Source organism: Dermochelys coriacea, chromosome 9 (genome assembly GCF_009764565.3).
Source record: "Dermochelys coriacea isolate rDerCor1 chromosome 9, rDerCor1.pri.v4, whole genome shotgun sequence".
Lineage (NCBI taxonomy): Eukaryota > Metazoa > Chordata > Testudines > Dermochelyidae > Dermochelys > Dermochelys coriacea.
The window spans coordinates 82,139,895-82,163,961 of NC_050076.1; the positions used below are offsets into that span (position 1 = coordinate 82,139,895).

A 24,067-nucleotide genomic window follows, 5' to 3' on the forward strand; every position below is an offset into this window, starting at 1 on the left:
TTTATATACAGCACCCTTCATCCAAGGAATTCAAGCCACATTACAAACATTAATTAATTAAACCGTACCACAATCATTGGAGGTAGATACTCCGGCAGTTGAGGTTAAATGATTTGCCTAAAGTCACACCATAATCCCATGTCATTGTGGCAGAGTCAAGAACAGAATCTAGGTGTTTGAACTCCAGGTTTCCCTGAACTAACCACTCGTGCACCCCATTTCCTCTTTTGATCAAAATCTCCCTCTAGCCACGCAGGTTTTGTACTCCGCATTCCTCCCCAGCAGTGGCGGTATTTCAGTGGTGCTCTGTGTCTAGAGTTTATGAGGCACTTTGAGGTCTTTTGAAATGAAAAGCACTTTAGAGCAGGGACAGCTGGCGTAAGGACATGCAGGTTCCACTGTTGACTCTCCCCCAGATCAAGGGTGGCCAACCCGTGGCTCTGGAGCCACATGCGGCTCTTCAGAAGTTACTATGTGGCTCCTTGGATAGGCACCAACTCCCACGCTGGGGCTACAGGCGCCGACTTTCCAGTGGGCCCCGGGGGGTGCTCCCTGCTCCACCCCTGGCTCTGCCCCAGACCCTGCCCCACTCCTTCCACCCCCCCAGCCTCCTGCACACCATGAAACAGCTGGTCGGGAGGGCGGCAGGCGCTGGGAGCAGGGGAGCTGATGGGGGGGGGCTGCTGAGGTGTTACTGTGGCTCTTTGGCAAGGTAAATTCTGGCTCCTCCTCAGCCTCAGGGCCTAGCTCCTGGCGGGGGCGGGGGGGGGGCAGCAGGCGAACGCGCCGGCCTAGGGCAGCTAATTCGTGCCAGGGGAGAGAGACGCGGCTAGACTGTCTTCACCGGCCCTGCGCCCCCCCCCCCCGTCTTCACCGGCCCTGCGCCCCCCCCCGCTGTCTTCACCGGCCCTGCGCCCCCCTCCCCCCCCGCTGTCTTCACCGGCCCTGCGCTCCCCTCCCCCCCCGTCTTCACCGGCCCTGCGCTCCCCTCCCCCCCGCTATCTTCACCGGCCCTGCGCTCCCCTCCCCCCCGTCTTCACCGGCCCTGCGCTCCGCTCCCCTCCCCCCCCGCTGTCTTCACCGGCCCTGCGCTCCCCTCCCCCCCGTCTTCACCGGCCCTGCGCCCCCCCCGCTGTCTTCACCGGCCCTGCGCCCCCCCCCCGTCTTCACCGGCCCTGCGCCCCCCCCCGCTGTCTTCACCGGCCCTGCGCCCCCCTCCCCCCCCGCTGTCTTCACCGGCCCTGCGCCCCCCTCCCCCCCCGCTGTCTTCACCGGCCCTGCGCTCCCCTCCCCCCCGTCTTCACCGGCCCTGCGCCCCCCCCGCTGTCTTCACCGGCCCTGCGCCCCCTCCCCCCCGTCTTCACCGGCCCTGCGCTCCCCTCCCCCCCAGCTGTCTTCACCGGCCCTGCGCCCCCCTCCCCCCCCGTCTTCACCGGCCCTGCGCCCCCCCCGCTGTCTTCACCGGCCCTGCGCCCCCCTCCCCCCCCCCGCTGTCTTCACCGGCCCTGCGCTCCCCTCCCCCCCGTCTTCACCGGCCCTGCGCCCCCCTCCCCCCCCGCTGTCTTCACCGGCCCTGCGCTCCCCTCCCCCCCCGTCTTCACCGGCCCTGCGCTCCCCTCCCCCCCCGCTGTCTTCACCGGCCCTGCGCTCCCCTCCCCCCCGTCTTCACCGGCCCTGCGCTCCCCTCCCCCCCCGCTGTCTTCACCGGCCCTGCGCCCCCCCCGCTGTCTTCACCGGCCCTGCGCCCCCCTCCCCCCCGTCTTCACCGGCCCTGCGCCCCCCTCCCCGCTGTCTTCACCGGCCCTGCGCTCCCCTCCCCCCCCCGTCTTCACCGGCCCTGCGCTCCCCTCCCCCCCCCGCTATCTTCACCGGCCCTGCGCTCCCCTCCCCCCCGTCTTCACCGGCCCTGCGCTCCCCTCCCCCCCGCTGTCTTCACCGGCCCTGCGCCCCCCCCGCTGTCTTCACCGGCCCTGCGCTCCCCTCCCCCCCCGTCTTCACCTGCCCTGCGCCCCCCCGCTTTGCGCAAGGCGCCTCTAGCCGGGCACCTTTCTTGCCCCCCGCCCCGAGACTACCGAGCTCACCGCGCCCCCCGCCCGCCCCGCCGGGGGAGCGGGACGGGAAGTGGGAGCGGGGAGGAAGAGCGGAGCCGGCTCGGCGGGCCCCGCCTTCGCCGCGCGCCACTGGCTCGCCAGCCTGTCACTTGCGCGGCGGCCCCGCCCCCGGCGGGAGGAAGCGCGCGGACCGTGCGCAGGCGGGGAGCTGCCCGCGGGAGAGGGCGAGGGGGCCCGGCCGGCCGGCGCTCGGTAAGTGGGGCGCGGCGCGGCGCTTTCCTCCCGCCGTCACGTCGCCGGGCTCCCGGGGGAGCGGAGCGGAGCGGAGCGCCGCGCCCGCCCCGCCCCTCCCGCTGTGCGTGCCGCGGAGCCGGCCGGGGCGATGCGCCGCGCTCTGCCGGTGGCCGGGGCCCTCGCGCCCGGGCGTCCGAGCGAGCGACTTGCTGGTGGTTCCCTTTTGTGTGAGCCGCACGGCTAGGGTGGGCCGGCGCAGGCCCGGCTGCTGGGCTCATTTGGGGGGCGTCGGGAGGCTGCTTGTGCAGCAGCCCCCACGTTGCAGGGGCTGCAGAGCCAGCTGTCTCAGGGATGCAGGCAGGGCTCTCTCCCCCCCCCCGCACCCCCCCCGGCCCGGAGCTGAGCAGCTTTGTTGCGGTTGATGATTTGCGGGAGCAGCTGGTGTCTCACATCCCTGCTGCCGCCTCTGCACCAGCAGCAACACACGCCTGGGGAACTGGGTGCTTGGGTCTGCTCTGTTTATTTTCAGGCGTAATCCCGCTTCCCGGGGAGAAATCAACAGAATCGGGGAGACAGGTGGGTGGTCTCTGCCTGTCACCCACTGAGCCGGAGCTCTCTGGGATCTCTGCACGGTGCCATCAAAATAGGGAGTAGTCGCTGTTAATGCGAGAGAGATGGTTTATTGTCCTCTGCTATCAGAGTAGCAGCCGTGTTTAGTCTGTATTGGCAAAAAGAAAAGGAGTACTTGTGGCATTTTAGAGACTAACAGATTTATTCGAGGGTTTCTATTGAAATAAAACTAGTGATGATCAGAGCTCTACTTCCGGAGTGGTTAGCTGAGTTAGTGTGTATCAGCAAAAACAGCTAGGAGTCCTTGTGGGACCTTTGAGACTAGCACATTTATTTAGGCATAAGCTTTTGTGGCCTAGAACCCACTTCATCAGATGCATGGAGTGGCAAATACGGTAGCAGGTATATACACAAGATCTACTTCCCTCCCCTCTCCTCTGCAGTGCTCCTCCCCACTTGCAAGGCTCAAACCAGTTGACCCCAGAGCACTCTAAATGGCTGGTATTTGATATGTAAGGGTGGAACACAGAAGCTTTGTGTCTTCAGCTACTGAGAAACCTAAATCACTAATGACTTCCTGCTTCTCTAAACATCTATCTCCCTGTTTAATATGGTAACAAGATTATCTTTCAGTTTGCCATTGTGTGTGTGAGTAGAAGTTATTTTCAGGAGGCTGACTTGCTAAAAACAATACATTAAAATGCTTTACCTGTGACATTAATTAAAAAAAAAAACACTCTCTTAAAGCAAATTAACTCTTTCACTGCTAATGCTGTTTGTTGTATTTTGCTTAGCTTGGACCGTGTGAAGAGATGTGTCTAGTTCTCATGCGCTAGCACAATGTATCAAAATTTGACAAACCCCATAGGGAGATGTTTACGTGAACGTCAAACAAAAATGCATTTGAATTTTTTAAAATAACTTGAATATTTTTGGCCCCCCAAATTCCTGGGTATTGCATGTAGAGGGATTCTGGGGATGGATGGGAAGCTCTTTTAGACTTTGTCAGGGCTCTAAGAATCACATGAGCTGTTCTGACTTCTTACTGAAAAAGAGACTGTGTTTGAGGCTATAGTTTTAAGTTTGAGGTTTACTGGGACTGTTATTTCATCTGATTGAATTGAGCCCATAGATACTGCACATCTTTGCTGGTCGTCGTCTGACCCAGCCATTCACAGACCCCATTTAAACAGGAGGCTGCTTGTGCAATACTTTCAACTTTTGCACTGAAGATATTTGACTGTAAATGGGCTTTGCTTGTCCTAAGCCAAATTTCTTATTGCTCCCCTTTAAATGCTAAGGTAGAAGATTAGGGCAAGCAGAAGGCCTTGCTGAAAGTCTGGTGGGTAGGAAAAAAAAACATTGCAATAAGTTTTGTTGTTGCAGGCAAAGCTGCCACCAAACATCTTTGGGACATATCCCTCATCAGACCTCTCAACTGGTACTTCACTGAATTCAGACCCAAATAGCATTCAGCCTAGCAGAAACCCACTGTCCACAACAACAGGAATATAGAAATTTTATACAAATTGCATAGCAAACCACTGCATATTAACTGAATCTTGAATCCAACTTCCCTTGTTTATCCTGATTTTGTACCTGATAAGTTATGGATTTAAACATATTCATACTGTCTGTCATGATTTTAGCCTGAGCAAGCTTTGAAATATTTAAGTCATTGGTGTTTGAATTTCTGTTTATTATTAAAGGGGCCCAAGGGGCACATTTCAGATCCAATCATCCCCGAAGTGTTGGGTTTTTAGATCTGTGGTTTTGGTTGGAAAGTTATTATTTTCTTGCTTTTATTGTAGTAATTATTTTCTGACTTTTTTCTTTGTGTAAATGAGTAAAGTATACTTGCCAGATATGAAGGGAAGAAGAGACAGTTGTCAGACTTAAGTTGGTCCCTTGCTTAACAGCAAAGAACAAAAACAAAGCTGGACATACACGGTTTCAAATAGAGGCAGAGGAATGCATTCGTAGGAGGAATCTGCTTTCTAATTCTGTAGCAGACTAATGGAGGTGCTGGGAGTTCTCCAGGAGGAGCTGTTGTTTTTACACCCTGCTTGCAAAAATATTCATTTTTTTTTAAAGTGCAACTTCTGTAGTAATTTGCTTACTATCAATTCTTGTAGCTGTGATCATAATGAGCTAAGCATGCGTGAGCAGTACATCTGACTTGAGGTTTGGTGGCTGTTTTCTTCAGATGTTTTTCATTCTTCCACTACTTCGTTCCATTGGTGCTTGGATGTTCTCCTTTCATCTTCAGCCAGGTGGTGGGTGTCATGGTAGATAGAAAAGGAGTACTTGTGGCTCCTTAGAGACTAACAAATTTATTAGAGCATAAGCTTTCGTGAGCTACAGCTCACTTCATCGGATGCATCCGATGAAGTGAGCTGTAGCTCACGAAAGTTTATGCTCTAATAAATTTGTTAGTCTCTACTTGTACCACAAGTACTCCTTTTCTTTTTGCGAATACAGACTAACACGGCTGCTACTCTGAAACATGGTAGATAGATAAATTCAGTTGCAGGGATGGGCATCCTTTAAGCAGAGAGAAGTTGCAATTTTTGGTGGCTTTTTGGCCACCTCTGAAAGGAAATGAAATTGTTCCATGTTAAAGTTCCTTTGCACAACACTTCACCAGGTCAGTGCTCAGCTTGCTTTTCCCTCCACGCCAGGTTTTAACTTGCATTCCATCCCCTGAATGTGTTTCTCTTTCAGAGTAGCTCAGAACCCGAGCAGGAATGTAGCTGATGGCCAGATCATGCCCGCTTCCCAGTGCCTTATTCCTCTACACACCAGTGTCAGTTTGCTCCAATTCCATCTTTCTGATGCTCAGACACTGAAACATGAAATAATTGGGTTTTTCTGAAAGGGGAGGGAGAGACTCTTAAGTGAGAAACAGAAGTTGGTGACTAAAGTAAAAGTAGAGCTTGGAAAGTTGCTGGATTGACAGCTGTGTTGATTGACTTCCTGTGTTTATACATTAGACACAATGGGAAGAAAGCTGTACTACAACCCCACCCAAGGATTTGCCTCCCACTTGTAGGGCTGCCTCCTAGGAGTTCAGAGGAGTTCAGTTTCCATGTTGATTCAATCTCTGGCCTCCCTGCTAGACTTGGTGCCACACAAAGGTGCAGATAGTGATGGCGGCTTTTGATATGGATGCCTGTTCCCTGGGAGTTGGACAGAAACTCACCAACTCAGGACATTCACCATTGGTCACTAGGCTACATCAGATGAAGTGAGCTGTAGCTCACGAAAGCTTATGCTCAAATAAATTTGTTAGTCTCTAAGGTGCCACAAGTACTCCTTTTCTTTTTAACCAGGTATAGCTTACTCCTGTAAGGAAAGCGGAATAAGCTGTACTAGTATAAGGCACATTTATACAGGTATAGTTCTGTCCAAAGTAGAAGTTGTATTGGGATAACAATTTCAGTAATAATAATAATTATACTGGTATAAAACTTCAGTTTAGACCAGGCCTCAGTGCTGACACTTTTTAAACTTTCCTGGTGGATATTCTGTTATGGAAGGTCACTATGACTGCAGCTTTCCAACAGGACACTCTTTAATTGTGTGTTGTTTTCAGAGTTTTTGTTAACAAAGGTAATTTATGACAGCTTATTTTGGGTCCATTGCAGCTTATTTTAGAATTTTCACATCTGTTAGTATCATCAATGACAACATTTTTTTTCTAAAGCAAAGTACTAATGTCATGAATAGGTAAGTGCTGTTGTGTACAAAATGCTGTTTCTTTCCAAGCAGTGTTAGGGAAATAGTGTGTGAAATTGAACTTGTACATGTGACTTATCTCCGGGGGGGGGGGAGGAGTGACTTTTTTTTTTTGTTTCTCTGCAACAGGGTTGTGTAGTAGAGCACCTAATTAAATCTCTTACACCACCTCCCCCATGTCCTATGCAATACACTAGTTTAAATTATTTGGCATGAACTCCAGAAATACATTGCACTGACACCTCCTTTTCAACTTTGCCTCTGCCTGTTACTACTTGTCACATCCCAGTGTAGTACAGTCAGTCCAGTATACCCGTTTGTTTTGCCCCCAATGTTTCTAATGTGCTGCAGGCATTTGCACTGAAGGTGCATAACAGGCTTGTAGAATTTGGGGGCGTGGGGGAGGGAGATGAGACTTTTGGCTCTCAAAAGAGGGTGCATTTCCTATATCTTTTCCCCTTAGGGTGGGGTGAAGGTCATTTTCAAACAAAATTCGGGTAAAGGGTTTTAATTCCTCATTTTCACCACCTCCCCCACAAAACCTGGACTGCTAGTAACAGTCCCACTAAATCCCACTCAGATATTTGGCAATGCACCCAGAGCAATAGAGGAACACAGATGTTTCTGCTAAAATGCTCAGCAGTGAAATAGTTTACAATGTTAAAAACAACGAGGAGTCCAGTGGCACCTTAAAGACTAACAGATTTATTTGGGCATAAGCTTTCCTGCGTAAAAAACCCTCTCTTCAGATGCATGGAGAAGTGGGGTTTTTTACCCACTAAAGCTTATGTCCAAATAAATCTGTTAGTCTTTAAGGTGCCACTGGACTCGTTGTTGTAGATACAGACTAACACGGCTACCCCTCTGATGCACTGAAATGTCAACATCGTAAAAAGTATCCTCATTAGGCTTCAGAGTAACATTTCAAATGGGAACAGTTCATGGCTCTTCAAACTACCAGTACAGGCTGTTTGCAGGCCCAAGCAGATGTCATTGCATCAGATTACATCTGGGCTAGAAACACTTTTTAAATGAGAACTGGAGCAACAGTTGTCTATTTGTGGCTGCATAGTCATATTACTAGGGCCCTACCAAATTCATGGCCATGAAAAATATGTCATGGACAGTGAAATCTGGGCTACCCCTGTGAAATCTGGTCTTTTGTATGCTTTTATCTAATACTATACAGGTTTCATGGGGGAGACCAACGTTTCTCAAATTGGGGGTCCTGGCCCAAAATGGAGTTGCCAGGGGGGGTCACAAAGTTATTTTAGGGGGATCACCGTATTGCCACCCTTACTTCTACCCTGCCTTCAGAGCTGTCTGGCCGGAGAGCAGCGGTTGTTGGTCGGGTGCCCAACTCTGAAGGCAGCACCCCGCCAGCAGCAGCATAGAAGCAAGGGTGGTAATACCATACCATCTTTCAGAGTAGCAGCCGTGTTAATCTGTATCCGCAAAAAAGAAACTGAGTACTTGTGGCACCTTAGAGACTAACAAATTTATTTGAGCATAAGCTTTCGTGAGCTACAGTTCACTTCATCGGATGCTTATGCTCAAATAAATTTGTTAATCTCAAAGGTGCCACAAGTATTCCTTTTCTTCTTGCGAATACCATACCATGCCACCCTTACTTCTGCGCTGCTGCCTTCAGAGCTGGGTGGCTGGAGAGTGGCGGCTGCTGACTGAGGGCCCAGCTCTGCAGGCAGCAGCACAGAAGTGAGGGTGGCAATACCATACCATGCCATCCATACTTCTACACTGCTACTTACTTCTGTGCTGTCACAGATATAGACAGTCTTTCACACTCTCCTCCCAACACATACTTGTATCAAGAAGTAACATCAATAATACTTCTTTCAAAGTGTGTTGTTTTTAGTTTTTTTGACTGGTCTATGCATTTCATAATTTTTATTTCTCTATTACACTTACCTTTAATTCTTAGAGTAGTGAGTTCTAAAATGCCTAACCTGTTCTGGCTGGAGTAATTATCCCTATGATAACTTTAAAAAAAAAAATAAAAAAAAAAATCTGGTTTTTGGTTTCTACTGGTGGCGCACATCCGCACATTACCTCGATATGGTGCACGTAACAAATTCATTCCACACATGGATGGAAAAAATTAGAGGGAACATGGACTCAGGACCGTTACTATTACAACACCATGAAATTTCAGATTTAAATAGCTGAAATCAAGAAATGCATGATTTAAAAAATCCTATGACCATGAAATTGATCAAAATGGACCGTGAATTTGGTAGGGCCCTACATATTAGGCATAGGGTCTGGGGAGATTTATTTTATCTGCATAAGGCCTCGTCTACACATAGCATCCTAACCAAAATAGTTAAACTGTGAGTGTGTGTTTGGATTTTTTTTAACCTACAAGTAGAACCTCTAGTGTGGACACAATAATATTGGTATAACTGTGCTTATTCTGGTACAGTTTATTTCTCTGTATGGTAGGGGATTTGTGCCTCTTTAACTATATATACTATATAGTTAAAGTGGTGAAGACAAGGCTGTAGACATCTACATCGAACACATCACTGGCCACCGACAGTACCAGGAGGTGTGAGCCGCTACGACATCATGCATCTACTTCGGGGGTTGGACTAGATGACCTTCTGGGGTCCCTTCCAACCCTGATATTCTATGATTCTATACTATGGGAAAGGGACTGAGAGGCTTTTTTCCATTGGACCATATGAACCGGAACCATAAACTTACTGAGCATTAAATCTCACCAAATGAGGGTAAATCCATCCCCATCATCGTATCCACTCATTATACTCCACACCTGAATGTAGCCATTATATGAACAACATACCCCCATATCTCACTGTCTGTACTTTGACCCGTTAACCTTTTACCCCCAATCGGGGAGATTGCAGATTATGTATTCCTTACGCCAACCGATCTAAAACCAAATTGCACCCCTTGATATTCTGTACCTTATTCCTTGATGATCAGAAACTTCTATGCTTAAACTCTGTACCATTTTCTTTTTACTTCAACATCATCTTAATAGAATTACCACTGGGCTATCTGGTGCTGTTATATTTGCTACTTTCCAGACATTGTTGGTTCCTATTCATAGCTATAAATATTGTCTCAACTGTTGACTTATCTTTGCTGAGCAGCTTGCAAAGAGAAACTACTGCTATAGGACTTCTTGAGTGAAACAATTGCCGCTGATAACAGATAATCTGATAACACATTGCTTGCAATCTCTCTTGGAAGTTTTGCGTGAATTCACTGCTGCTAATTGCCTAACATTGTGGGTTTTATTTCCTCAGTGTTCCCACCAAGGAAACACCCTGCTCCTCCCTCCTCCCCAGGGAATAGAAAAAAAAAATAGGAATTTCATTCTTGCATTCAAGTAAAACCCAAATGTTGCCTAGGATGACCAGCACAATAAGTGCCTGAAAAAGCTGGGTTCTGTTTTAACATGAATCCTAGGGTAATTCCTAGGCTGTGTAAAGCTTTAAAGCCATGTGGAAGCTTGTATTTAAAAAATAATGGCGAAGTAGGAGATATGTCACTGGGTGTGTTATTTTTTTTATCCCTAATTATATAAATTCTTTTGTTTTAAATGAACAGAACTGCCTGTGCACTAGCAGTAGATGTGTTCCTGGCTCCCAGATCTGTACTCTCAGAATCTCCTGTGTTCAATTCCTGACTCTGCTACCAATTCCCTCCATCTGTGGCTTTGGGCAAGTCTCTTAATTCACCACCTCCCCTTTGTAATGTAGGAGTGATGGTACTCTACTGGCTGACAGCTGTGAGAATTAATTGGTCGTGGTCTGATTGTGAATCCTAGCTTATCCTAAACTCCCATTGGTTTCAGTGCAAGTCCTGAGTACAGTGGGAATGCAGGATCTGGCCCTGACAACATAAAGCTCTGTATACTCGCCTGGTGAAAGCCATTGCACTGCGCCTGGGGGAGGTCGCCATGAACTGTGCCATCCCCGGTACTGACAGCCAGTTGCGACCTGACGTGGTAGTCACCAACGAGGCCCAGAAAGAGATCATCCTCGTCAACATTACAGTCTCCTTAGAGAACAGGACCCTGGCCTTCCGCGAAGCCCGAGCTTGTAAGCTGGAAAAATACGCCCGCTCTGGCCGACACCCTGAGAGCGAAGGGCTACGAGGTGCAGATGGATGCCTTGATCGTCGGAGCCCTGGGCGCTTGGGACCCCTGCAATGAGCATGTGCTGTGGACCTGTGGGATCGGTCGACGCTACGCATGGCTCATGCGGTACCTCATGGTCTCGGACACCATCCGATGGTCCAGGGACATCTACATCGAACATATCACTGGCCACCGACAGTACCAGGAGGTGTGAGCCAGTACGACATTGTGCATCAACTATGGGAAAGGGACCGAGAGACTTTTCCCATTGGACCATATGAACTGGAACCATAAACTCACTGAACATTAAAACTCACCAAATGAGGGTAAATCCATCCTCATCATCGTATCCACTCATTCTACTCCACACTTGAACGTAGCCATTATATGAACAACCATACTCCCATATCTCAATGTCTGTACTTTGACCTGTTAAACTTTTACCCCCAATCGGAGAGATTGCAGATTATGTATTCCTTATGCCACCCGATCCTAAACCGAATTTCACACCCCTTGATAATCTGTACTTTATTCCCTGTTAACCAGAAACTTCTATGCTTAAACTCTGTACCCGTTTTCTTTTTACTTCAACATCATCTTAATAAAATTATTAAATCTACTGCATAGAATGACTGCATTTAGCCTCCAGTTTAACTTGTTTGCAGAGAAATAGCACTGGGTAAAACAAACTCTGGCAGTCGGAGTTAATACCATGTGCATCCATTGATTAGCTTTCTAGTATGTGACTGAAAACAATCTCTGATGCAACACAATGAAAAGCTAGCAGCCTGTTTATTGTAAGAGGTGTCAGTCCACCTGAAGCAGAGGGACTTGACAAGGTGATTACGACACCTGGCTATTAAGGAAATAAAATTTCCCTAAATCCAGAGGTGATATTTTCCCAAGTCTGTAGAATGCAGAATGGAGGAGCTTTGTGTTAACGTTTAAACACCATGGCTAACAGGATCAACGGTGGATTTTCCTTAAACTTTTTTGTCAAAACGTTAAGGGCCCAGCATGATCCTCTGCAAATAATTTGGGCAAAAGTCATTTGCATTTTGCAACCATACTTAGATGAAGGTGTTTAACTCTATGGAAAGACTAGCAAGATTCTCTGCTGTAGTTAGGAGTGTCTGTAGAATATCTTTCTCTTCTTTCTCTTCTTGCCAGCATGATCAGAAAAATCTGTCTTGCAGCTGAAATCAAGGCTAGGCTGCACGCAATGTGAACACTGATTTTTTTCCCCCCATCTATGTAGACAAGAAGGAAAGTTATAGCACTAGGAAGTTGTCAGTTGTGCAAGTATGTTATTCTCTAACACAAGTCTTGGAATACATCTCCACTCTGCGGCATCGTATCTGGTTTTAGTTTTGAAGCAATGTGGGTTAGGGCCTGTCTCCGACTGTAGTCTTGCTCACTGGGGCCCTGATCTTGTTTGGAGATTCTGGGTGTCTCTGTACAGGAAAAAAAAAAATTTGGAAAATTAGTAGCCACCAGTTACTGAAAACAGGACTTGGATGTTCTCCCATTGTGATATGTAAACCTGCCTTGTATAATGATGTAGACTAGGAATTCTTTTTTTTTTTTTAACCATCTCTTACGCTGTTGCCATCAGTTCAGCTTCCCCAACAGTAGCAATGTGGTATTGCTACTGCAGACAGTGCTGCAGACAGCTGCTGATGTCCTAACCATTGGGTTGTATAATTGTATACAGGTGGAGCATGACATATTTAAAATGCTGACTGAGTTTATCCTGCTGAGAGCAGGAAGACTGGCTAGGGCTTTGGCCTAGAACATGGGGAGACTTGGGCAAGTCCCTTAGCCTCGCTGAGCCTCAGTTCCCCATATGTAAAATGGGGATGATAATGCTTCCTTACCTCAAGGGGTGTTCTGAGGTTACATACATTAAAGATTGTGGAGTACTTTGAGATCTACTGATGAAAAGCACTATGTTAGTAATAGGTGTTTGTTATTATTCTAGGACAGACAAAATCTAGGCCCCCAAAAAAGTCTAATGTAGCTGAAATGCAGTCTCATCCCACCATGGCTTCTAACCTTGTTCTCTTTCCTTAACGATACTTTTTTGCTCCTGGCAACCATATTTCTGGTTTAGTCCTGTGGTTACAGAGTGGGTATACATTGTTATCAGTGCTGATTTTGAGCCAGGGTGAGCTTTAAAATATTTTTTTTCCCTGTCTCCTGCCCCCTCCCGCCCCCATTACTATGCAGTTTGCAACAACAGGCATCTCTGTGGGACCAGAACTTTGTGCTAACAGTATTTCCGACCCTAGTGGCGCATCTTCAGTAGTGTGTTCTTCAGTCAAGTTAGCCTCAACATGAAGAAAATTCCTAGTGAAGATGGAGCTCATCTTTAACTCAGCCTGCTATAGGGGAGGCTGGGATTTACCTTGACCTGCTAATCAGTGTGAAAACTACAAACTGCTTGTCTTCACTAGGAGGATTTTATTTTGTTTTAGTTAGTTTGAGTTAACTAAACTCAACTTGGAAACGCATCTTTTTAGGCCCCAGTGGTCAAAAAAACAAGAGACAGAACCAAAAATAATCATGGGATTGGCTTAATAATGAGATTTTTTTTTTAAAAAAAATAAATAGGAGGAGGGTGCTTTTTATTTGCCTTTTGAGCCTTAAGGGGTCACTCGGGTCATCTTTCAAGATTTTTTTTCCTCAACCATGAAATCTAGGACCTCTCTCTTTATTTATTTATATTTTAAGTGAAAGCTGAGATTGTCACATAATGGCAGATCCAGGGACTGGGGTCTTAAGAAAAACACTAAGGCCATGTCGACAGAACAAAATTATGTCAACCTAATTTATGTCGGCGTACAGCAACCATAGTTGTTAAATCGCTTGTGTGTGCTCACACTTGGCTTCTTATGTCAGTGGCATGTCCTCACCAGCAGCACTTATATTGATGGTATTGTCTATCTGCGGGGCTTTTGAGATGGCTCCTGAAGGCCAGTAATAGTTGACATAAGCAAAGTAGTGTCTGCACCGACCTAATTACATTGTCCGTGACTCTACGCCGCTCAGGGAGGTGGTGTTTCTAAATCAACATAGAGAGGCACTTACGTCGATGGGAGCCAAATTTAAGTGAAGATGCTTCCACAGCTAGGTTAACACAAGACAGTTTATGTCGATCTTACCCTTTAGTGTAGACCAGGTCTAAATGTCGTGAGACTTCTGATAAAATCCTTATCAAAACTGGTTTAGGTGGACACTCTTTTAGTAAAGATCCTCGCACGATCCATTGTCTACAGCCAAGCTCTACGATATAACCACATTTGCTCCAACCCCTCAGACAGACAAACACCTACAAACTCTTTTAGTAGTAATGGGCTGCCAAGGCATTCAAGCATCCATATCCAGATTAGGTTTACAACCTATGTAAGGCTGAGTTGGCGTCTGGATTGAGATTAGATGCTGTGTAATCTTGTAAATGGCTTTCATGAGATTTCAACTGCATCTCTACCTGACGTGGAAAATAGGTCCCTTTATGCTTTGGAACTGACCTGGCATCAGTATTATAGAAGTGGCTTCACTAACTGAAAATCAAATGGGTTGGGATTTGAGATCCAGTGTTGACCCATCTCTAACTGTTAAGGAGAGCAGAAACTGAGCAGGGCCCTTTCCTATAGAAGCTATACAGGGCGAGGCATAGCCCTGTTGCCTTGATCACTTGCCATTTTTAGAGCAGAGCCTTCAAACTAGGCACTGATTGTGCTTTATATATGTTTCTCCCCCAGGCCCCAAGAGAGAGAATTTCTTGTAGACTGCCCATGTCCCATGGTTGCCTTAGCTATGAACAAAACTTCCTGTAGTGTCTGTCTCTCCTGCTGGAGTTAGGAGAACTGCTAAAATTGCAAAGCAACCTCCTCAGTGTGAAGGGGATTTGGAGTGTGCATGGGAGGAAGCGGCATGTTCTGACAAGGTGCAACCTTTGGAATGTCTCTCTGAGGCCTTGTCTACACTGGCAAGTTTCTGCACAGCAAAGCAGCTTTCTGCATTGTAACTCCCAAGATATACACACTGCCAAGCAGTTGCAGTGCTGTTTTAAAAAAAAAAACTACCCTGACGAGAGGCATACAGCTTTCTGTGCCAGGGCTACAGCGCCACAGTGCCAGCGTAGACACTGGTGATTACAGTGCTGCGATTGACCTCTAGGAAGTGTCCCACAATGCCTCTTCTCACCTCTCTGGTTGTCGGTTTGAACTCTACTGCCCTGCCCCCAGGTGACCAATCGTGAGCCCCACCCCTTAAATTCCTTGGGAATTTTGAAAGTCCCCTTCCTGTTTGCTCGGTGACTTGGGCAGTGGTCTCAGCACATCTTTCCAGGTGACCAGGCCTGCTCCTCACACCAACTGATCCCTGGGCTTGGAGCAATGCTGAGCTGCTGGACCTCATCAGCATTTGGGGAGAGGAGATTGTCCAGTCCCAGCTGCACTCCAGTTGTAGGAATTATGATACCTACGGACAGATTTCATGATGCATGATAGAAAGGGGCCATAAGCAGGACACACTGCACTGCAGGGTCAAAGTGAAGGAGCTGTGGAATGCCTACCACAAGGTGTGGGAGGCAAACTGCAGCTCCGGTGCTATGCCAGTCGAGAGTGGACCAAGCCAGGAGGAGGAAATCTTGGACGAGGATGTGGAGGGGGACCCAGAGGCAGAGGATGACTTGAAGGTCAGAGGTGAATGCAGCCAGGAGCTCTTCTCTACCCTGGAGGAGGCTAACCAGTCATAGCTGTCAGAGCTTGGCAAAGTGCAAACAAGAGAGGAGGCCTCTGGTAAGTGACTTTGATTTTGGGAATCGCTGAAGCGAGTTGTTGGGGGCAGGAGGGCTGCAGAAAGCAGACTTGTCTGTATGATGCACGTACCACCACGTACCTAGTCTGAGCGGCAGAACAGGCTGTTGATTGACTCCCTCACTTCACAGGAATCTGCCTCAGAGATCGCCACGAAACTTTAATGTTGATACTGGGCAGTTCGCTGCCTCAGGTTCTTTGGGAGAGCTGCTTTGATTCTTGCCCCATTAAGGGTAACTTTCCCGGGTCACTCTGCCGTCACGGAGGAGGAGAGGAAAGGTTACCATTGCTGCACACAGGTGAGCCACATAGGGCCAAGGCGGAAGCTGCAGTCTTCAAGAAGACCCTCCCTTGGTTCCCTGCTCAACCTCAGCAGCGAGAGATCTTCCATAATGAACACAGCCTGTGGAAAATGTGGGGACAGTAATCATTATAAGCCTCCCCACCCCCTACAGTGCTGGCTCTCCCCAAGAGCCACATGCCTAGACTACAATACGGTTCTGGGACACTGATTTTCCCTGCCCCTGTGGTTACTTGCTATTTTGGGGGTCTTGTGGCTCATGTGTACTTGCCTGGGGTCAGCCAGTTAGTGACAGATATGTGAATGGTGGCTGGGTTTTAAATCGGTGGTCTGTGTGTTGCAAACAATAGTGTTCTGTAAAATGTTGCATTTTGGCTTCACAGATGTGGCCTGGGGAGCCCAGCTTCCCTCTTTGTTATTGCTGGCTGAACGGCTGTGCAGAATTAGTAAGCAGCCACGAGGAACTAAAGAGGACTTTCTTTGTGATGTCACGATGCACTCCATGGCCGAAAAACAAGAATTGAAGGAGTGGTGGGACAGCAAGAAGAGAACACGGTGCGCCAGAACGAAGCCAAGGAGTGGCGCTTAAACATTATGGAGCGCCAGGCAGATGCGCTCCAGGTGCTACTAGCACTACAAACCAAGCAGTTCTGCACCTGCCCTCCCCTGCAGCCGCTGTTGCAAAACTCTTTCCCATGCATCCCCCAGACACCGCCAACACACTTATCAACCTCCTGGCTCCAGTCTGTACCCTCTGCGTTCCGCTCCTGCCCAGTTGCAGTCCAGCCCTGCGGACTCCCAGTACCCACTGCACTCCACACCCGTCCCTCTGCAGTTTACCCCTCCTGAAGTACAGCACCTGCTTCACTGTACTTCAGAGGACAAGGTTGCATATGATACCTGGACATACACAAATCTTTAACCGTCCCGGGACCCCACCTCCTCCTAGGACCTTCCCTTCCTCCCATCCCCCACAGTGCTGATGGTGGCTTTTTTTGTTTTTTGTCTTTTTCTCTCCTCTGGGGGTTGTTTTTTAATAAAATAATGGTTTTGGTTTGAAAGCAATCTTTACTCCATTAATTGAAAGCGAACAGAACCCTGCAAAGCAACAGACACTTTTCTTAAACGTTCACAGTCACCTCCTAGCATTACAAGCACCTCGCTCCCAAGCATAGTAACAAATATTAGTGGTGTTCAGCTTCAGATTGCTGCCTCAAGGCATCCCTGATCCTTTTGGCCCCACGCTGCGCCCCTCTAATAGCCCTGGTCTCTGGCTGTTCAAATTCAGCCTCCAGGCGCTGAGCCTCAGCGGTTCACTCTTCCCTTCACAAATATTATGAAGTGTACAGCACACGGCTATAAGCATAGAAATATTGTCATCGGCCAGGTCCAGCCTCCCATATAGGCAGTGCCAGCAGGCCTTTAAATGGCCAAAAGCACAGTCAGAAGTCATTCTGCACTTGCTCAGCCTGTTGTTGAACCACTCTTTGCTGCTGTCAAGATGCCCCGTGTATGGCTTCATAAACCATGGCATTAAGGGATAGGCAGGGTCTCCCAGGATTACAATGGGCATTTCAACTTCCCCTACAGTGATCTTCTGGTCCAGGAAGAAAGTTCCTGCTTGCAGCTTCCTGAACAGGCCAGTGCTTCAAAACATGAGTGCATCGTGCACCTTTCCGGACCAGCCTGTGTCAATGCCTGTGAAACGCCCGCTGTGATCCACAAGCACCTGGAGAACCATTGAGAAATACCCCTTGCGATTAATGTACTCAGGGGCTAGGTGGTCTGGTGCCAGAATTGGAATATTCATGCCATCTATTGTCCCTCCACAGTTAGGAAAGCCCATTTGTGCAAAGCCATCCACAATATCACACACGTTGCCCAGAGTCACGGTCTTTCAGAGCAGAATGCGGTTAATGGCCCTGCACACTTCTGTCACACAAGTCCAATGGTCGACTTTCCCCGCTCTGAACTGGTTAGCGACCGATCAGTAGCAATCTGGAGCAGCCAGCTTCCACAGTGCAATCACCACGTGCTTCTCCAACGATAGAGCAGCTCTCATTCTCGTGTCCTTGCACTGCAGGCTGGGACGAGCTCAATCACCTAGTTCCAGAATGTGGCTTTTTCTCATGCAGAAGTTCTGCAGTCACTCCTTGTCATCCCAAACGTGCATCGCGATGTGATCCCACCACTCAGTGCTTGTTTCCTGAGCCCAAAAGCAGCATTCCATTGTGGTCAGCACCTCGAATGCCACACGCAGTCTATGTGTCTTAGATACTATGTGTGGCGAGATCAATGTCAAACTCCTCTTGCCTTTATAGTTTAAGGAACCCCACTGCCACTCGTGGACATGTTTAGTGAGAGGCGAGCAGCGTATTGGTCAGCAGTGCGGGATCCATTCCTGCAGACCAAAGAGGTCAGAGCACGCAGTACACAAACCGTTGAAAGATGGCGCCAAATGCGGACAGAAGCACAGGGATTGCTGGGATGCGAAGCAATGCATCCTGGGCATTGGGACAGGAGCCAGGGATGCCCCTGCGACCCCTCTCCGCCTTCCCACAGCTCTTAGCGGCAGAAGAGGAAGAGGTGCTCTGTGGGATAGCTGCCCAGAGTGCAACGTTCCGAATACTGCTGCAAGTGTGAACACGCTATTGCGCAGACAGCTGACAGTGTGAACACCAACAGTGGTTTCCCTTCAGCGCTCTCTGAGCGGCGCTGTAACTGCTGGCGATTTAAACTCTGCCAGTGTAGGTGTACCCTAAGTTTCATTCCTCCTTCTACTTCCTGCTTTGCATAAATGCATATCCTTAGCCTGGTTGGAGTTAACAGGAGGGATGGCCAAAGCATAATATTTTGCATCTCAATAATGTTTAATCAGATTTACCAATGACTTAAGTACGTTTGCAAAGCAACAAGGGAACTCCCACAATAGAACTTGGGTACTGTGTATGTCACAAGTGAATGCTTCAAGAGGCCATTATACACACCAGTGAAATTAGCCGGTTAGTGAGGCAGGTCAGTATTTTTTCCCCTTGCCCCCCAGAGGGGTGAAACTGAGGAACACCGTGGGTTGACTTGCCTGAGATCACACAGCAAATCAACAGCAGAGCTAGAAATAGCTCCTAATTCCCAATCTACAAGCTCTAGTACTAGTACTAAACTCACGAGTGTACAGTGCAGAGCCAGTTATGGCGTGGCAAAGTGCCCTCCTTTGCTTTCTTTCTGTGTGCATGCTTAGCTACCATGCAGGCTGTCTCTGCGGCAGAACCCTCTGTAGCGGGGGAGGGGAGGCTGAAGTCAGTTTTCAGATCGCTACCTGCACATCACTCTGTTTTGCAGTGTTCTAGTAACCATCACTTTAATACAATTACAGCCTGCCCCATCTGCTGCTTAGCCATTCATTTTAGTGAGCAGGGTGAACGCCCAGGCTTTTATTAATAATAGAAGCCAATAAAAATGCTGCTTTCTTGCTCCTCCAGTGACTGCCAGGTCCCCTAGAGATTCAAGAAAAGTCCTTCATCTTCAGGATTTGCCCTCAAGTCATGGGTGTTAGGAGGCCCATGATTTGGGTGGTGTTTTTTCTTCAAACAGGATCTTTGTTTAAATTCGGTGGGGGCCTCAGACCAGAAAAATCTAAGCTGCAGGCGTAAAAGCCCAACAGTGCATAACAATTTTCACTGGATTTATTCTCTTTCTCCCCCCCCCCACCCATCCCTGTCCCAATGCCAAAAAGAAATATTTTTATTTTGTTTACATCGAGCCAGCATCAGATTAAAGCCTCCATCTCTGGTGTTTGAGATAATCTGATCAGGGAGGTTTTTGTACTGAACTGGTTTTTAATTCTAGCTTTCCTGAAAGATGTTTAAAGACAAGTGAAATCTAGTGCAAATAAAAATCACTCTCTTTATTCAGAGAAACACTGTCATTTTAGTGCTTGTGCTTTAAATTGGTTGTATTTAAGTGTTAAGTGCAAAATGTTGATAGGGAATGTTTTGGAGAATTGAATTGAATTGTTTCTGACACTTTAAAAGCAGAAAGCGCTGAGATCACGGGGGCTAACTAATACTGGAAAGTTCATAGTGACTAAAGTCAGTGCAGTGAGTTTGGTGGTCTTAGTCCAGTACTCTGGAGATGTGGCCACAACACTCATGGTGTCACACAATCACAGTGAGCCAGAGAAAGCAAATCTGTCTCTCCATATGGGAAGTGTTTATACTGAGAAAGTGGTACTTCTGCCTTGAGGATAAAATGGAGGCTTAACAAACTACCAGTCTGGTAATCAGCATTAAGTTCAAACCCCAGTCATTATTGAGAGGAGAGATGATAAAAAGAACTAACCTATAGAGTGAGTTATAGAGGTCTCACTAGCTAGTGTCCCAGCTGTGGTCATGAATGTGCCTGACCTCTTTGCCTTGTTTCACCCACTCAAGTGATTCCAAGCCAACCATTAATTTCTCATGTCTCTCATCTTTCTTTCTTCCTTTTAGATCAATCATGATGCTTTGGTGCACACACCCTGAAGAAGACTCTGCTACCAAAGTCTTTATTTCCAGATAAATATACTTGGCTGTAACAGCTGCCATGGAAACGTGCGGTACAGAGAATGCCGTTGGAACCAGCTCTCCATCTGTCATCTGCAGGCAAGTTGAGGGAGGAGACCAGAAGCAGGAGGAGAGCAGAGTAGGTGACCGGCTGCCTGAATGGAGCGATGCTTCTGTCGCGGCTGTGGAGCAGGCACCCCCTGGCAAGCTGAAGAAAACTGCCTTCAAGCTCTTTGGGGGGAAGAGGAGCATATGCACCCTGCCAAGCTTCTTTGGAGGAAAAAATAAAGGCCAAGGGAAGGGAGCCTCCAAAAAGGGTCTCAGTAAAAGTAAGACGCACGATGGGATCAGCGATGTTGCGTATGAGGATGGGAAAGGGAGGTTGCGGTTGGAGAGCCCCTTGAATGGAGGGATGGACTCGCATCCTCGCCAGCTGCCAAGCTCTCAGAGTGCTCACTTGGCAACAGACGCCAAGTTTGAGTTTGGCAGGCAGGAGAACTCTCCCCTGGAGAGTACCGAGGGCTTTGAGAAAAAGCCCAATGGAGACAAATCATTGTCCTTCCCTAGACCCAAGAAAGGGCTGAAGGGGCTTTTCAACAGCATCCGGCGCCACAGAAGGAACAAAGCTGCTGAGTCTGAGAAAGTGGAGTGGGCTGCTGATTGCGGGGATGGAGAGCAAGCCAAGAAAACTCAAGGGGCGGGGGCTGAAACCCAGCGAGCGTCTGAGGAGGCGAGTCCAGGAGGCACCCCTTTCCCCGCACCATGCACAGGGAGCTTGGATGGTAATTGCTCGCTGAGCATAACGCCCAACCTTGGAGAAAACACCGACTGGCTCGTGGCTGCTCAAAGTAGCTCGGAAGGCGATGCAGCAATGGTGCCTGTGGGCAAAGATGATATTCTAGATGTGAAATTGGACGCAGAGACTATTATCTGTGCCAGCTCACCCTACCGTGGTCTCCCTGATGCACATCATCCTGACTACCCAGACAATGACCCCCCTTCAGTACACTCTGGAGACCAGCTCAGCTTGATCTTTGGAGATGTTGCTTCCCTTAAAAGTTTTGATTCCCTCACTGGGTGTGGAGACATAATTGCTGAGCCAGACATTGACAGTATTGCTGAGGGCACGATCTCCATGGAGCGCAGTAGAGATGCTGCCAAGAGAGGCTCATGCCTTGTCACTTACCAGGGAGGAGGAGAGGAGATGGCCACGCCGGAGGAGATAGAGGAGTACCTCCAGCAGCTGTGGGAGGGCACCACCCAGGTGGACAGCCACTATAAAACCAAGCTGCCTCAGCTGATAAACAGTCCCAAGCTGCAGGGAGTGAATAGTAAGCTGGAGACTTGCAGCTTGCGTGAGGAGGTGGCCCATCTGTACGCTGGAGGTGTGATGGATGATGTAGAGCTCTTAACGCCGCCCAGTGACCAGCAAGAATCTGCTCCCAATAGCGATGAGGGTTATTATGACTCTACCACACCGGGGCCAGAGGATGAACTTGGGGAAATCAAGAAGGACCGTCTCCCAAGAGACAGTTACAGTGGTGATGCACTTTATGAGTTTTATGAGCCCGATGACACCCTGATGAGCCCCTCTCTCGGGGACGAATCTTTATTTGAGAGCAAAGCATCTCATCCAGAGATCTTCAGCCATTTCTTAGACTTTGCTGTCCCTGCCGAAAAGAACCTTATTCAGATGATGGGGCAGAGCAGTGGAGTGATGGAGACTGAGGAAGAGAGGCTGGCTGCTATTCAGAAAGAGCTGCTGTATTGGGAGCTTCAGAGGGAACCAGTAGCAAAACGGCCGGATGTCCCCAGCAAAGAGAAATGTCCCAGAGACAAGCAATACATTGAATGTAATACTAGAGCAGTCAAATTAATTGGCAAAAATCAGAGTTGCCTTGGTAGTGAGCAAGTTGCTTCTCCAGTTTTGAGCAGAAATGTAGATGCTGGGATTTCAGTGTCCAGACTGAAAAATCCTGAGTGGAGGGACTTTCAAGGGACACTGTGTCCAGAAAAGTACTACAATGGCCAAAAAGCCCAAGGAAGTTGCCTTATTCAGCTCATGAAAAACAACTCTGTGTTTGATTCTGATTTGGATCATGCAGTGTTTGGGGAACTACGTAGCTTAGTCCCAGCCAAAACTGTGACTGTGACCTATCCCAGCTACAGAACACATGACCCCGATAGCTGTTTGCAAAATGAACACCACAGCAGAGTTGAAAACTGCCTCAGGGAACCCCAGACAGAAAGTGAATTTGAACCCGAGCATGCTGTTAACTTCTCTCAGGCGCTGGTTGAGTTCACTAGCAGCGGCACTCTCTTCTCCAGCCTCTCTGAAAGCCTTGGTAGCTCTGATTCAGGTTCTTCCTTCACTCAGAATCTTTCTGTCCTTCCAACCATGGTCACTTTTGACATAGTGGATGTGGAGCAGGAAGGCGAGGGAGAATGTGAGCAGCATCTGGAGATGAACGCTGACGAGGACATTGCTGCATCCTTTGAGGCCTTTGATGACAGCTACGTGCAAAAGGAGTCCTTTGCCGAATGTGATGAACGAATGTTCCCGGGGTATCCCCAAGACTCTTTCCAGAGCTGTAACTGGGGTGTTGGCAGCCTTCCCCGTCACTTGCGCCTGCACGGCTTGAGCCCCTCCCTGCCAGCACCACTTTCCATCAACAGAAGAAGCAGGTCACTTGACACGGAGAGCTTGGAGTTGGAGCTTGCAGATATGCCTCTCTCCAAGAATGGCCTTAAGCCTTGTCAGCTCTGGTCTAAATGGGACAGTGGCAAAAAGGACTCTGTCCCCAGGGTGAGCAGAAGCAAGGAGAACATTCAGCTGTCTCCTTCCGAAGGAGGAGAAGCTGATGGGGTACTTACCTGGCCAGGGTTGCAGCATGTGGAGTACAAATCCAAGCTTTCCTCAGGGGGAGAGAAACCGTGGAGCTGTACTCCGACTGCAAGGGCTGCTGTCGTCAAAGGCAGCTGGGATACGTCTGAGCAGTCAGAAGTGGATTCCCCTTACATGTCCCTTGGATGGAGCAATGCCAGGGAGACTCCGGACAGGATTTCCCAGGATACTGGGGCCAGTAATCTAATGCTTCAGACGCCTAGACACATGGTCAGACCATCCAATTTACCTCTGCAGACTGATACAAGAGAGGCCCAAGAGGTGTCTAGCTCCTACAGGTATCCTAGAGAAAATATGGCCAAAAAACTGGCTTGCGTGCTAACTTTGGGAGAAAAAGGGGCTGACTTACCTCAGAGCTTCGCTTTCACGCAGTCCCCTGATAAATCAGCAAACTGCAAACTTGCTGGCGTTACACAAGGAACGTTCCAGTTTCATGATGGCACTGAGACCTTAAAACCCTCAGATTGCTTTGCTGAACGTTATGGAAGCTCCAGTACAGACCTGCTGAAAGTGGAACCAGTACATGGGAACACGCTGCCCGTTAGCTGTCAAAGCACTACAGTGAATGTAATGGTAGCCAAATAGCTAATACTGGAGGGGTGAGGGGGGGCAGCCAAGGGTTAACTTTCAGGGAGGGCTGGGCTGGCGGGAGGGGGAAGATATACTTCAATGTGTGGTTTTCATTTAGAATTGTTCCAACAAAGATTAACTCTTCTCTCTTGCAGTTGCAGTTGGGTGCAGTATGTAGTCACTCACAATGCTGCTGATGTTC

General features: G+C 48.5%; 1 protein-coding gene across 7 annotated transcripts in view; it reads left to right on the forward strand.

The window, feature by feature from the left end:
- The first annotated feature begins 2,213 nt into the window (after positions 1 to 2,213).
- AMER1 (APC membrane recruitment protein 1) overlaps positions 2,214 to 24,067 on the forward strand; it is an 84,608-nt gene continuing 62,754 nt past the window's right edge. For 3 of the 7 annotated variants that reach the window (XR_006274058.1, XR_006274057.1, XM_043491866.1), the window contains exons 1-2: positions 15,341 to 16,470; positions 20,337 to 23,573. Coding sequence is in view for 4 of the 7 variants with exons in the window: in XM_043491866.1 (XP_043347801.1) it covers positions 20,431 to 23,573 (3,143 nt within the window). In the remaining 3 variants the exon portion in view is untranslated. Of the gene's footprint in view, positions 2,304 to 10,193; positions 10,776 to 15,340; positions 16,471 to 20,336; positions 23,863 to 24,067 lie in introns of those variants that run through there. The other 4 variants (XM_043491865.1, XR_005294876.1, XM_043491864.1 and 1 more) reach the window with 4 other exon arrangements.